The sequence below is a fragment of the Cynocephalus volans genome, chromosome 6 (assembly GCF_027409185.1).
Source record: "Cynocephalus volans isolate mCynVol1 chromosome 6, mCynVol1.pri, whole genome shotgun sequence".
NCBI classification, from domain to species: domain Eukaryota; kingdom Metazoa; phylum Chordata; class Mammalia; order Dermoptera; family Cynocephalidae; genus Cynocephalus; species Cynocephalus volans.
Genome location: NC_084465.1, coordinates 104,899,130 through 104,915,064, shown reverse-complemented (window position 1 = coordinate 104,915,064; position 15,935 = coordinate 104,899,130). Strand labels below are relative to the sequence as shown.

The 15,935-nt window shown below is 36.1% G+C and overlaps 1 protein-coding gene across 1 annotated transcript in view; it reads right to left on the bottom strand.

Moving 5' to 3' along the window:
- Positions 1-229: 229 nt before the first annotated feature.
- Positions 230-15,935, bottom strand: part of ATF7IP2 (activating transcription factor 7 interacting protein 2) — a 61,035-nt gene continuing 45,329 nt past the window's right edge. The window contains exons 7-11 of the mRNA XM_063101264.1: positions 8,262-8,335; positions 7,132-7,193; positions 6,563-6,623; positions 1,233-1,318; positions 230-643 (exon numbers count right to left, since the gene is read on the bottom strand). Of these exons, the coding sequence (XP_062957334.1) occupies positions 230-643; positions 1,233-1,318; positions 6,563-6,623; positions 7,132-7,193; positions 8,262-8,335 (697 nt within the window). The remainder of the gene's footprint in view (positions 644-1,232; positions 1,319-6,562; positions 6,624-7,131; positions 7,194-8,261; positions 8,336-15,935) is intronic.

Genomic DNA, 15,935 nt, shown 5'->3' with positions numbered 1-15,935 from the left:
TGTTTTAGAACATATACACTGGAAGTACATACTGAATGCAAATCAGAAATTCATGAAAATATAAGTCGCTCACAATATATAGAATATGACTGTCCCTATACAAAGGGTTCACAATCTGAACTGGCCTTTTAAAATGGCAAATAGTATTAACATAACACTGTAAACAACTCAAATACAAAAAAAAGAAAACAATATGTAGTAAAACATACAGTTATTGAAGACTTTCCTTTTAGGTAAGATTTTCAGAAAACCCGGGGATAGATTTTATATCACAAAATGGCCCATATCGCCCAAAAATGTCTTTCGATTGGATAGTGAAATAATATTTATTGGAAGCTAAAAATTGTGATAAAGTACAGGCCATTGGGAGCGGTAAAGCTTTAATTTCTCCAATTTTCTTCCAAATCAACTTATTATTAGGGTTCTCATGGCACAGGAAGAGATGGTAGCTTTCCACAGGAGCACACTTGGGATTGATTTTGGTGATGTTCCAAGTCAGGGCAATGCCTTTTGGTCTCAGCACCCGTTTCACTTTGAGCTCAGGCTTCTGGGGAGGAAGCGTGTCTCGGACTTTGTCTACCAGTTCAGGTGGTAGTGTTGGTGGTTCTGGGAGAGGTGGCAGGTGCTCAAAGGACTCAAGAACCTAAAACGGCATTTGTAACAAAGTTTAGCAAGGTGGTTTGGTGGATAGTGATTATTCTCAGTGGTCAACTGCAGTTGTACAAATATGTATTTCCCATCTTTCGATCCACTTTTCAAGATAAGAGAAGCATACTGCAAGAACATGCGAGGCTGGATACAGTCTTTTTAGGCATAAGCTTCTTTTATAGTTAAGATTTCTTCACTCTAAAATGTCACTAATCCAGAATGGGTTAGGTCCCAGACATTCCGGATAAATATTCCATCTCATTTCCAAATTGTTTCCACTGTACTAATTTACATGAAAAGTATGAGAGTACCCATTTCCCTCCATCCTCATCAACAATTGCTATTACTCTTAGAACAAAAATTTGTTCCAACTTGTTGGGTGAAAAAAATTCTGTAGCTTCTGGAAAATTCAACCAAATTACTTTAATTGTGTAAATAAGTAGATTCATAATAGCACATTTTAGAAAGCACATTAAAAAGTTTTCTAAGCTGAAATGTGACCCAAATGTTTCTTCAGTAGTAAAATGGGTACTTCCTACTCAATTTGGAATGAATGTCCCTTACAGAGCATTTTATATCAGTACCTGGAATGCATTTTGTGCCACCGGGATTGTTTCTTTTGAGTTTGAAACAGCTTTCGAAGGTGACTCCAGGGTGGACACTGGACTTTCTGTGAACAATACAGGTTTAAGAAGAAAATTTATCTGGAGTAATCAATTCCATAGTCTTTAAGCAAATAGTTTATGTCTTGGGTGGTAATTAAATGTGAAGTAAAATTACAGTCAGCCCTCTGTATACTCGGAGGATTGGTTCTAGAACCCTCCGTGTACACCAAAATCTGTGTATGCTCCAGTCCCACAGTTGGTCCTGTGGAGGAAAAGATGGCCCTCTACATATGACGGTTCTGCATCTGTCAATACTATATTTTTGATACCTGGTTGGTTAAAACTTCAGATGTGGAACCCACATATAAGTGGACATGTGCAATTCAAACCCATGTTGTTCAAGGGTCAGCTGTACAAAACTGTGAAATATTAAGATACACTTCTGATAAAATTTCAAGACCCAAAGGTACCAAATATACAGAATTTTCCTTTAAGGTGACAAAAACTCCCCTCATAAGGTAAACACTTTAGCCATTATGTAGGTGGGAACTAGGTACATTTACATATGGGAGAGAGATCCCTGCTCAATGATCTTAGGGCATATTCTCTTCCTTTAGGCCAACAAGGATGTCCCCGAACACTGAGCAATTTATAATCCTGTATGAGTAGATAAGACACACAAGTCCTGGGAATTCAAACTAAAAATCATGAAGGCTAGAGATGAAAAAATTTCTGCTGATGAGATCTGTGTAGTCTGGAGGGAATGTGGTATAAATTGTGGATGGGGAAGAGAGAGGGGAGGAAGGAGGGACAAAAAGAAAATGGAAGAGTTGGTGAGAGAAAGGAAGGAGAGTGGGAAGACAGAAAATGTGGGTGGGAGGGAGAGAAAGTGCATAGAAGGTGTGAGAATGTTTTTTTTTTTTTTTCCGAAGATCACCGGTAAGGGGATCTTAACCCTTGACCTGGTGTTGTCAGCACCATGCTCTCCCAAGTGAGCTAACTGGCCATCCCTATACAGGGATCCGAACCCTTGTCCTTGGTGTTATCAGCACCACACTCTCCCGAGTGAGCCACAGGCCAGCCTGTGAGAATGGTTTGAAAACAACTGGAGAGAGTATAAATCAGAATGGTTAAGAAAAGGGAGTTCATGTTGGAAAGTATTATGGCTGGGTAGCTCCAAATTCCAGAAGTTTAAATATATCTAAAACAGTAAAAACCCTATTAGGTCTGTTATGTGTCCAGTGATATAACTATTTAATATATTTTATGAATCCCTCAAAGGAAATTTTAATTTGTATTTTTCTTTTGACTGAAAAGGATAATCAAATTTCTGCATTGTATTTCAAAGTTAATTTATTAGTCACTTTATTTATATTAAAAAAGCTTGTCAGTTCCTGTACCTGCCAGCTGCCAAAAAACAAAGAAACAAAAAAAACAACAACGAAACATTTTCAGAAGAGGTAACAATTTCATGGTTTTAATTCTATGAAACTCTGTACTGTCTTTTTACACTAGTGTAATTAGAAATAGATTCATAAAATCATAATCTGCAGCTACAAATAACCTCTAAATTTTCAAATCAACAGGTTAATACAAAAAAAATCTAACAAATATAATTTCCTATAAATAACATTCCTTCTTTCAAGTTAGTAAGTCAATGGGCCCTTGACAAATTAAAACAGGCTAAGACCAAAATTCAACTTTATGATAACAAGACCTTTATTCCGATCCAGTTGTTTATATCCTTAGTGTCATCCATGTCAATTTCTTATACTCTCCTTACATACATAAAAACGTGTAATGATGACTTCTGTGCTTTGTACTCTCAAAGCAACAGTAGCCAGCACCCCATTATTTTAAGGGTCTTCATTAAACTGCTAGGTGAAAATTGTGGCTTGTAGTTTCAACTTTACCCTTTGGTGTTTGACGTTTCAGGTCCTTTTTGCTACATATACACATGCCCATGTGGACACACATATCCATCCATGTCAATATTTGTATTATAAAAATGATTTTTTAAGTTTATAGTTTTGAAATGAACTATTCAGAGATAAAATTTACATACAATAAAATGTACCCATTTGAAGTGTGTTGTTCTTTGAGTTTTGACAAAAGTATACATTTATGAAATTATCACCAAAATCAAGACAAAGAATTTTATCACCCCAAAAGTTCTTCAGTGTCCCTTCTCAGTCTTACGATGTGCTGTCACTAAAGATTACATTTGCTTTTTCTAGAATTTCATATAAATTCGATCACAAAGCATGTAGGATTCTTTTGCCCAGCATATTTCTGAGATTCATCTGTGTTGTTGCATATACCATTATTTTGTTCACTTTTATTGTTGAGTAGTGTTTAATTGTATGGATACGGCACAATCTATTTATCCATTCATCTGTCAAACATTTAGGTTGTTTCCAGTTCTGGGCTATTATGAATAAGACTGCTATGAATATTTGTATAAGTCTTCACGTGGATGTATGTTTTCATTTCTCTTAGGTAAATACCTAAGAGTGGAATAATAGAGTCATACAGTAAGAATAGAGTTAATGTTTTAAGAAACTGCTAAACTACTTCTCAAGTGGTTTTGCCGTTTTTCATTTTTACCTACAAAGCATGAGAATCCCAGGTTGCTCCTCATCCTCACCAACACTTCATATTCTCAGTTTGGCCATTCTTTTGGATGTGTAGTAGTATCTCATTACGGTCTTAACTTCCTTAATGAATTAATAATGTTGAGGATATCTTCTTTAGTGAAGCGTCATCTTTTTGCTTTGGGTTTTATTTGCCCTTCTTTTCTTAACATCTTACAGTAAAAGCTTAGACTGTTCATTTTAGACCTATTTTTTTCTACTATAAACATTTAATGCTAGTAATTGCCCTGTAAGCACTGTCTTAGCTGCATTCCACAAATTTTTTTTTTTTTTTTTTAAACGATGACTGGTAAGGGGATCTCAACCCTTGGCTTGGTGTTGTCAACACCACGCTCAGTGAGCCAACCAGCCATCCCTATACAGGATCTGAACCCGTGGCCTTGGTGTTATCTGCACCACACTCTCCTGAGTGAGCCACGGGCCGGCCCTGCATTCCACAAATTTTGACATACAATGTTTTCATTTTCATTCAGTTCAAAATATTTTCTAATTTCCCTTTTAGATTTCTACTTTGACTCATGGGTTATTTAGAAGTGTTTAGTTTCCAAATATTTAGGGATTTTCCAGGTATCTTTCTGTTATAGATTACTATTTTAATTCTGTTGTGTTGGAGAACACATTCTATATGATTACAATCCTTTTACATGTACTCAGACTTGTTTTATGATCCAGAAGCTGATCTATCTTATTGCATGTTTTATATGCACTTAAAAGAAAGTATATTGTGTTATGGTTGGGTTGAGTGTTCTATAAATGTTAATTAGGCTATATTGGTTAATAGTGTTGCTTAGGCTTCTATAACCTTACTTTCTGTCTTTATATTGTATCAATTATAGTAATTTATCATTTATTGTTTGGGTACTATCCATTTTTGCATCAGGTATTTTGAAGTTCTACCATTAAGTGCATACATATGTAAGTTTACTATGTCTTCTTCCTGATGAAAGAACTTCTTTATCATTATGAAACAGCCTTCTTTATCTCTGGTAATATTCCTTGTTCTGAAGTCTACTTGTCCAGTAATAATACAGCCACTCCAACTTTCTTATGATTAGTGTTTGCATGCTTTTGTATGGCTTATCATCTTCTATCCTTTTAATTTTAACCTGTCTGTGTATTTAAAGTGCATCTCTTATAGCTATCATATAGTTGAGTCTTGTTTTGTTATCCAGTCTAGCAATGTTTGCTTTTTAATGGAATGGTTTACCAATTTACATTTATTATCAATATGGTCATGTTTAAATCTACCATCTGCCTTTTGCTCTCTATTAGTCTAATTTGTTCTTTGTCTTTTTTTTTTTTTGTGGCTTCTCTTTGATTATTTTTAAAATTCCATTTTATCTCCACTATTGGTTTATTAGCTCTACTTCCACTTAAGAGAAAAAACTGTTGCTCTAGGCATTACCATATGCATCCCTTCAAATAAGTTTATACCACTCTCACATAATGTAAGACACTTACAACAGCATATTTCCATTCTTCTGACCATCTCTTGCATTATCGTTGTTATACGTTAACTTCTACATATATTATAAACTTTACAATATGGTGTTAATATTCCTTTGTGTGGATCCACTTTCTGATATAATTTTCTTATTACTTGAAGAACTTCCTTTATTTGATACTGAAGGTCTGCAGGCAAATTTTATCTGAAAAAGTCTTTATTTTGCTTTTATTTTTGAAAGATATTATACTTGATAGATATAGAATTTCAGATTGACAGTTATCTTTCCCAACGTTTAATATAACTGTCATTTAATCATCTTTGCCTTGCATAGTTCTAGCCGAGAAATCTGTGACTTCTTTGTTCTTCTATCTATATTGTATATTCATTTTTCTCTCTATCACTAGTTATCAGGAATTTGATTATGATATGTGTTGGTATGGTTTTGTGTTTATGTAGCTTATTGATCATCTTGGTTATGTGGGTTTATACTTTTCATTAAGTGTAGATGAGATCTTATAACTGATTCCCAACCCAAGGCAGCTGTATTTCACTTCTTTTTGCTTAAATCTGAGAAAGAGGACACTGATGTCACTCTCCCACTACATTTTCATGTCATAACCTAGCTCCTGCCTTGTGTGCATCCTCTCAGGTGCTACTGTTATGGTTGGGGGAAAAGTGTGTGCCACAGGAAGAAGAGAGATTCATAATAGCCCCAAACAACCCAGATGTCTTTCGATGAGTAAATGGATAAATTATATACATCCACACCATGGACAACGACGACTACTACTACTAGGCAATAAAAAGGAACACCCTACTGATACACAACAACAACATGGATGACCTTCAAGAGAATTATGCTGAGTGAAAGAAGCTGATCTCAGAGGACACATATTATATCATCACATTTACATAACATTCATGAAATAACATAATTATAGTAATGAAGAACAGATTAGTGGTTGCCAGGGGTTAGGGATTCAGGGTAGGAAGGAGGTGTGGCTATAAAGGGGCAGCATGAGAGGAACTTGTGGTGACAGAACAACAGTTCTGTACTATGTGGTGGCAGTTACACAAATCTACACGTAATAAAATTGCATAGAGCTATAAACACACTCACACTAAACCTTCATAAGTAGGTCCAGTGTGTTTTGAGTTGTTACCCTTCCCCCTTGCTTAGAAAAGAAAGATTTAAAAAAATCCTTTACCTGTGTTGCAGTTGGATAGGCCCTCTTTTGTCAAATCAATTACAGAGTTAAGTTTCTTCTTCTCTACAGCCTGAAAAATTATTTGAAAAAAATATAAGGTTGATGTAGGGATGGGGTGTAAGGTGGCATGAGGGGGAAAAAATAAGGTTTTGCTTCAACAGCAGAAAATGCTTTTTAAAAATGAAACACATAAAAATTACCACTTAGAGGGTAGAGACTAAACATTCTCAAAGTCTCTTAAGGTTTAATTCAACTCTACTATGAAAGAGATTCTCTTATAAAATACTGTATGGTTTGTAAGAATATGACTAAGCAGAGTCTAAATGAAATTGGTGAGTATGGTTGTGAAATATGTTTATCATTGTTATCATTAGCTGTCTGCTTTTCAAAGTGTACAGTGGACTGGAACCTGGTTATGCTAACTAACTAGTCAGACATTAATTTCTTAGAGAATGAATCTCCCAAAGAATGAATGACAAAACTCAGTCATCCAATCTGTATTACCACTAAAGTTCCTAGAACTAAAACATTTAAATGGACAATATTCAGAGACAATATTTATTACCCACCACAACTTCAGTTTTAGGATTAGGTGAATCGTTGGACTTTCCTGATGTAATTTTTCTAATATCTGAAAAAAATCATTAAAATATGAATACATTTGACAAGTTTATTAAACTATTAAATATTTATGGGCTTTGTAATATAAGAATGCTGAAACACAATAATAATGGGGATGCTAATTAACTGTTAATTATATAATCATAAAAAGTAAATCAACCTATTCCAAAGATTGATAATCCAATTAAAAAATGTAATTTTGGGTCAAAAGAGTTTTTCCTTCTATTTTTTTGAAATTTTATCTGGAAATTATTTTAGCATTTGAACAATTAAACTTGCAAATGCACATATTTTTTTATCCACAATATCCATAGGATAGGATAGCCTGTCTGAAATAGCTAAGGAGCACTCTTCCTCGAACCAACAGAAAGCCCTATTAGATAAATTCCTAACATCTTTTGTAATTCTTTGATTCACAATCTTTACAGACCAAATTGTGAGGACAATTAAGGAGCTATATACGTGGAGGTGAAGCTTTCTAAAATTAAGATGTAAATACTCTAATACGGTAAAAAATGAAATGAAAACAGGAAATTTCAGATGGGAAATTATGAACAAAACAAGATGGCTATTTTAAGAGAGAAAATTTATCACTAGAAGCCTATGGTTAAAGTTTTTTATGTAAGTGTAATAAGAAACTCTGAAAAGTAACAAAAGTATTACAAAGAAAGCAAACGTTAAAAAAAGAAGATAATAAAGCACAGACAAACTATTTATCTAAACTATAAGATAACCAAATAAAACAAACAAAAAAACCCACAAAAAACAAACAATCACTACAACCAACAGAAGGCCAGGGTAAAGAATTAAAAATAATGTACATGAAAGTTAAGTAATTTTATAACTTGAAAAGTCATTAAACACAGTACAGAAACAAAAGGTCATAAATTAAAAAAACACAAGGTTAAAAAGAAATGCCAATTACATTAAGGAATCATTTATTTATTAAGGTAATGTTAATCATAGATATAAATTAGAACATTTTTGAGAATAGACTTAAAATTTCTATTTTATTAAAAGATATTATTCTTTATTTAAACAAATATTTATTTAAGGCTTTCTAATCAACTTAAGATACCTGTTGGATCTGATGTAACTGGAGTTGTCAAACGAGGACTTTCCACAGAAATCAACATAACATCATCATTGTTACTAAAATGATAAAAAAATAAAATAAAAAAATAAACTAAACATGCATTATCAGGCTTAAACATGCAATTAGTGGTTAGAATTCCTATAACTTAACGTTTCACAACACGTTTTAATTGAACAATTGGCAGGGGAAATGGAGGTGATAAAACCAAATACCCAAGAAATCCCATGTATTACCAATTCAGTTATATAACCAAAAGTTCATGGAAACCCAATAATAATAGACTTTTAAAACTTAGTAGGGATGTATTCACAATGAATTCAAATATATGAGTATACAATATACATAAATGTACAAAATATACATTACTCTAGCACAAATACTTACCTTCATAAAAATGAAACATAGAACTTAAAGAAACCCATTAAGACCCATGAAGATGCTGACTCTTAAAGATACAGGGCTGTAATAAATAAAACTAATTAAAAAAATAACTGCCACTACTCTACATTATATCACGACAATAACATTTACCACAAATTTTCTAAACTGAGGCAATGACGGTAAATGATGCTGATTATGGTTACAGGATATTCTGAGCCAGAAGATCATCTGCTGCCATTTTGACCCTGACTCCACTTTTATGAGTTTGAAATTTTAAATGAGAACTTTAAGAAAACCTTGCGACAAATTTTATTAAGCTTATTAAAATGCTAGATAAATTTTCTATACAGCATAATTGTACCACTTTCTTATAAATATTTTATATTTTTAGAGTTTGTATTTAGGTCTGTGATCCATTTTGAGTTAATTTTTATATGTGACGTGATGAGCCAAGGTTTGTTTTTTTCCTATAGTTATTCCAGCAACATTTGTTGAAATGAAAATCTTTTCCTATTAAATTACCTTCACACCTTTCTTGTAAACCAACAGACTACATGTGTATTCGCTAGCCTGTCCATTGAACTAACCAATGCCTATCGTTTCTTATGCTAACAGCATCATCTTAATTACTATTGCTTTGTAGTTAGTTTTGAACTCAGGTAGTGTAAGTCTTCCAGTTTTGTTGTTCTTTTATAACACTGTTCTCATCTTCTAGTCTTCGTATTTTCACATAAGTTTTTACCAGTTTGTAATTTTCTACAACAAAGGCTGCTGGGATTTTCATTGAGATAAGCATATAGAATAGTTTGAGATGAAGTGGAATCTTAATAAATTTTCTGATTTATGAACATCGTGTATCTCACCATTTGTTTAGGTCTCCTTTAATTTCTTTAGCATACTTTGTGGTCTTAATTAGATTTTATACACATTTTGATTTATTCCTAAGTGTATCATTTTCTTTGATGGTATCATAAATGATATTAACTTTAAACTTCAAATTCCAACTGTTTGTTGCCTATACACAGAAATATTATAAAGAAATAATGTTTTTTTTAAATATACACTATATAGAAATACAAAAATATTTTCTATTTACCCACAGTTAAAATTTCCAGCATTCTACGTTATTATGTTTTTTCTATCTAGCGTTCTTTTCCTCCACCTGAAGAACTTCCTTTAAAATTTCTTGCAGTTCAGGTTTGTTGATGATGTATTCTCTCAACTTTTTTAGTTTAAAAAAGTCTTGTCCCCTACACTTTTGAAAGATATTTTCTCTGGGTATAGAATTTTGAGTGGACATTTTTTCTTCATATTTCAATATGTTAGAGATATCTCTCCATCTCAAAATTTTAGAGATGTCATCTAGTTTGCATAGCTTACAGTGCTACCATTCTTATTTTTGGTTCCTAAGTGACGTATCTTTTCTCTCTGGCTGCTTTGAAAGATTTTTTTCTTCACCACTGACTTTCAGCAATCTGATAGGATGTAGTTTTGTTTCTTCTGCTTGGGGTTTAACTTTTTTTTTTTTTTTTTTACATTTATGGGTTTAGAGTTTGTATCAAATATGGAAAAAATTCAGATATTCTATTTTTAAATATTTTTCCTGCCCCAATCTTAGTGTTACTCCAATAATATGCATACTAGACTGGCTGATACTGTTCCACAGGTCTCTGATATTTTTTCAGTCTTTTTCTTCTCCATTCCTTAGTCTGAAGTTTTCATTCTTATTTCACTGATATTTTAAAATCAATAATTAACTACTCTGTTGTTAATTCTGTCCATCCTACTTTTCACTTTAGTTGTCTTTTTCACCTCTACAAGTTCAACTTTGGTGTTTTATATATTCATTTCTCTTATGTTCACATTTTCCTCTATACTGTTGAACAAGAGAGGTATATTGATAATAGTTCTTCTAAGTCATCTGCTAAGTCCAGCAGATATAATATGTCTAGGTCTATTACTTCATTCCTCTCCTTGTTTAATAGGTCATATTTTTTGCTACTAGGTCATATTTTTTGCTACTTTGCATGCCTTGTAATTTTTTATTAGATGTCAGACATTTTAGAATTTATGCTGTTGGGTGATGGATGTTGTTTCATTCCTTTAAAGAGTGTTGGACTTTGTCCTGGGATTAGTTTGAATCCTTTGAGGCTTGCTTTTAGCTTTCTTGTGTAGGTTCTTTATAGTCTTTAGTCTAGGACTAATTTAGCCCCCCTATACCCACCTGTGGACTCTACTTGCTGCTTCTAATTACAAGGTCTCTTGCTTTCAGCCAATGTTCCCAACGCTTCTTCTAGCCAATGAAAAAGCAAAATGCATGACCTTTAGGAATTGCTTGACCTTCTTCTTTCCAATGGTTCGTTCCCCAGCCTCATGTAGTTTCATCCTTTGCATACACAGACCTGTATTCAGCCAATGAATGATTCAAGAAGTCCCCTTTCCAGATCTTCAGAGCTCTATCTCTGCAATTTCTTCCTTTCACTGTTCTGTTCCACAAATTCTAGCCAACTTAGAATCTACAATCTCTGATCTAAACTCAGCAAGACCACTAGGCTATTTGGAATTCCCCCACTCCTACTCCTTGACCTGGAAAATGCCTCCAGGAAGTAAGCTGGCACAATGGTCGGGCTCATTTGATTTGTTTTCCTTCTCTCCAGGATCATAATCCTGAATTCCCTGTTGAACAATGTCTGAACACAATTCTTTATCTTTTCTTCAAAGTCGTTTACAGCCTATAGACATTAATGCATCATGGGCAGAAGCAGAACTTTTCTACATATTCCTTTTCATTTTGTAAAACCAACTGTTTTCCATGCATTTTTAAAAAGAAAATGTAATTTTATTAATATTATTTTTTACATTCTAGGATGTTGTTGCAGAGCAGGTGGGAGGGAGGGGGAGAGGGGAAGGAAATGGGATGGAAGGAGGAGGGGCAGGATTGAGGCCCGTTGCACCCTCCTCATTCCCACAGGGGAGACCGGGGGGCTTCCAGTGGTGGCTTGGTCATTGCCGGGCTGGGTGCAAATGTCAGGGGTGTGTGGCAAAAGCCCTTGCCCCCCACCATCCAAGCTCAGCAACCCAGGGTCCTTCTTGCTGCAGCCTGGTGGTTGTCACTGGGCTGGTTGTATGTGTTGGGGAGGCATGGCTGAGGCCCTCCACCACCCCAGGTTGGGAGAGCCCTGGGCACTTCCTGGGGTGGCTCGGTGGTTGCCACTGGGCTGGCTGTGGGTGTCGGGGGGCGTGGCTGAGGCCCAAGGTCCCCCACTGCACCAGTTCGGGAGATCCCAGGGCATTTCTTGCAGTGGCTCAATGGTCATCACTGGAATGGCTGTGCCTGGGGGGTGGGGGGATGGCCGAGGCCCAAGACCCCCTCACCACTCAGGCTGGGAGAGCCTGGGGCACTTCCTGTGGCAGCTGGGTGGTCACCACTGGGCTGGCTGTGCACTGGGGGTTTGTAGCCAAGGCCCTTGTCCCCCACCCTTGGGACTGGTTGCAAGTGTCTAGGGGCATTGCTGAGGCCTCTGGCCCTCCCCACTTTCTGGCTTGGTAGACCAAGGGACTTCCAGTCCTTCTAGGTGTTACAGGTCTTTGGTGAAATGAGACCTTTACCAGTTAATATGGAACTTTGTCTCTGGTTGCAGGTACTTTGTTTTTTCTTCCATTTTTGTGTTGGTTATTTGCTGTTCCCACTATTTAAACCCCGCACTGGAACTTGCTTGTTGTCCTTTGCTTACTTCTAAAATGGGGGAACTTCCTGTGGGAGCAGTACTTGAGCTGTGTGGTTGAGCTAACCTGATGCTTTGCTGCTGATTCCCTAGGGAAGGCTTTTTGTGCAGGTCAGGTTTTAATGGTTGACTCTATAGGTCCTTCCAGCTCTTGAGAGATCCAGTGCACCTGGGCTGTGTAGAAACTTTGCTCTGGGCCTGAGTGTTTTCATCAAACTGTAGCCCCTGTAATTCTATATTCCTGACCAATCTCCTCTGAGTAGTCCTGTGTTGATTAGGGTGCAGATCAGCTGTCCTTGCTGTACCCCAGTGTTCTCCTGGTGGGCCCATCTTCCCCACTGCCCATGCTGCAAACACTTCCCATGGGACGGGCTGTGCACTGGTCCCTTGTGATGATTCGCTAGCCTCTGACAGGCTCCTTTTTTTCAGTTGTTGTGGCTCCTCAGTCCTATGCGGGTCCATGGGAACCCTACTAGTGGTCTTGCTGGCCTGGGGACCACCAGAGCCCTCTTTGCCCCTGCCACCTCCAAGCAACTTCATCTGAAGGGCACAGCTGCGGCTTTTGCCAGCTCCTGCTCCATGCACTCAGCAGCTCCAGCCTGGAAGCAGCCAGGGCTCGAAATGGTCAGAGAGGTTTTTTCTTTCTCTCATCATGGCTTCTCCCACTTTCATGCACTCTGTAGGTCTCTTTTCGTCTTCCCCTGAGCTCTAGCAGCCTCAGCTTGGATGTTGTTGCTTTTTCATAGTTGTAAATTGGTTGATCTGTGGGACAAGGTGACACTGGGGACAATCTATTCTGCCATCTTGACTAGAAGCCTCCATGCATTTTTAAACATGATTTAATTCAATAGGTTTTTTCATTATCAAATTTATCAATGAGAGATTCTAACATTGGTCATTACTTCTAAGAAACAAAAACAAATGTTCAGATCTAAATTTTATTAAGAACATTTGATTTTCTATCCCCTTTTAGCATCTAACAAAACTTGCCAAGTTTCTATTGTATATATGTTTTCTACTAGTAGTAGTAGTCATAAATTGGATGAAAGAATGACAGGTGTATTTCTTTTGTTGTTTAACTGTAAGAAATTTTTAAGTAATTCTTCTCAGATGTTTATTATACCACAGTCAAAATCCCCTATCAATCTCAAAATTCTTCATTTTTCTTTACTTAAATTGCCGCTACAGTACTTGAAATATAATGCTACTTAGAAGTACAAGAAACTAGGCCGGCCCGTGGCTCACTTGGGAAGAGTGTGGTACTGATAACACCAAGGCCATGGGTTCGGATCCTATATAGGGATGGCCGGTTTGCTCACTGGCTGAACGTGGTGCTGACAACACCAAGCCAAGGGTTGAGATCCCCTTACCAGTCATCTTTTTAAAAAAAAAAAAAAAAAGAAGTACAAGAAACTAAGCAGAAAGACTTAAAAGCAGAAGGAAATTTTGGTAGTATCAATGTGCTTAGGAGGTAGAGATTAAGATTCGGGACCCAATAAGGTGAAGGAGCCCTGGTGAACATTCAAACCTTGAACACTCCAAGCTTGAATGGAATCCATGGAGGGATATGTCTTAGGAGCCAGAGTGTACTAGAGGTAGAAAGAGGCTTATCAAAATTACAGCAAGCATCAAGTTATACTATTCCCTGAGTAGTAGGTGATCCAGCCCTACTCTGAAGGACAAACCTTGTATATGGCAAAATGACATCATTCCAATTTCAGAAATTATCAAGCATGCCAACAGACAGAATCAAATGACTGGAAACCGACACAAAAACAATAGAAATAGACTGTATAGGTGATCCAAATACTGGAGTTATAAAACAAGGGCATTAAGATAACTATGATTAATAGTTTTAAGAATATGGAGGGAAGATGAAGAAAATACTTAAAACAGATGGAGTATCCATCAGAAAATAAAGACTACACTGAAATTAAGAACAGTCAGTTTATGTGAAGACACCATTCAAGAAGTGAAAAGAATTAGAGGGAAAAGATATTTATAATAAATATATCTGACAAAAAACCTGAGAAAAGACATGGAATTCAAAATGAAAAGGAGCAAAAGTCTTAGATTTCATAACAGAGGATATCCAAATGGCTAACAAACATATTAAAATGTGCTTAGCTTCATTATTAGAAGGAAATGTAAATTAAAACCGCAATGTGATGATACACACCAGTATGGCTAAAATGAAAAAAACAGATAATAAATGCCAAGGATATGCAGTAACAAAAATCTCATGCACTTGCAGTGGGAGTATAACTTCATGCAACTTGTTTGGTAAACTTGTTGGTAATATCTATTAAACTTGAAAATATAAATACCCTATGACCTAGCAATTCCACTTCTAGGCCTATGTTTAACAAACTGTACACACACACACACACACACACTCTCACCAAAAGACATGTAAAGGAATGCTTATAGTGGCATTATTTATAATTTCCCTAATCTGCAAACAACCCAAATGCCCATGAGCTGAATGGATTAACTGTGGCATATTTATATGAACATTACACAGCAATGAGAATGAACAAACTATTGTTGCTAAGTAACAACATGGGGCCGAGCCCGTGGCGCACTTGGTAGAGTGCGGCGCTGGGAGCGCTGCGACGCTCCCGCCGCGGGTTCGGATCCTATATAGGACTGGCCGGTGCACTCACTGGCTGAGTGCCGGTCACGAAAAGGACAAAAAAAAAAAAAAAAAAAAAAAAAAAAAAAAAATAAGTAACAACATGGATGGATCTCACAACACATGATGTGGGGCAAAAGAAGCAAGACACAAAAAGAGTTTTTTAAGTATGACTCCATTTATATAAAGGTGAAAAGCAAGCAAAAATAATTTATGGCATTGGAACACAAGATGATGTTTACTTAAGTCAGCGTGGCAGGTATGAGAGTGGTGACAGAGAGAGAAGGCAGGAGGCAGGCTGGATGCCATTGACATTCCTAGATCTGGGTGATTTGTTTACTTTTTGCAAATTCATCAAGCTATCAGTTTCTGTAGTTTTCAGCGGGTATTATATGTCAATTAACTTTCTTTTAAAAATTACATTTGTGTGTAAAGTTGATAATGCTTATCCTGAGAAATCCATCTATAAATCTGCAAACTATACTCCAGTTTCTCTTCAGATCGTATAAATCTTTCGCCTTTTACTGTAAATCTGCAAACTAAAGGATGGACTAACTAGAATTCCATTACCATTCATTTAACAATACGTACGATAGCTCCTTTTTTATGAGCCATATCTGGGAGTAAAACTGAGGAAATGGATGATTTTCATGGTAGTCTGAATGTGCCTTACATGTTTTTTATTTATATTTTATCTTGGAGAAAAATTCCTGTGTCTAAAATTAGTGATTCATTTCTCCAGATAATATTATTATATAGTAGTTAAGAACATAGGTTCTGGAGACACAATCTCTGGATCTAAATTCAGGCTCTGCTATTTACTAGCTGGGTGATTTGGAGCAAGAACTCTGCCTTGGTTTCTTTATCTGCAAAAGAGTGGTAAGTTTATTAAGATTAGGTGAATTTTAATAAAGA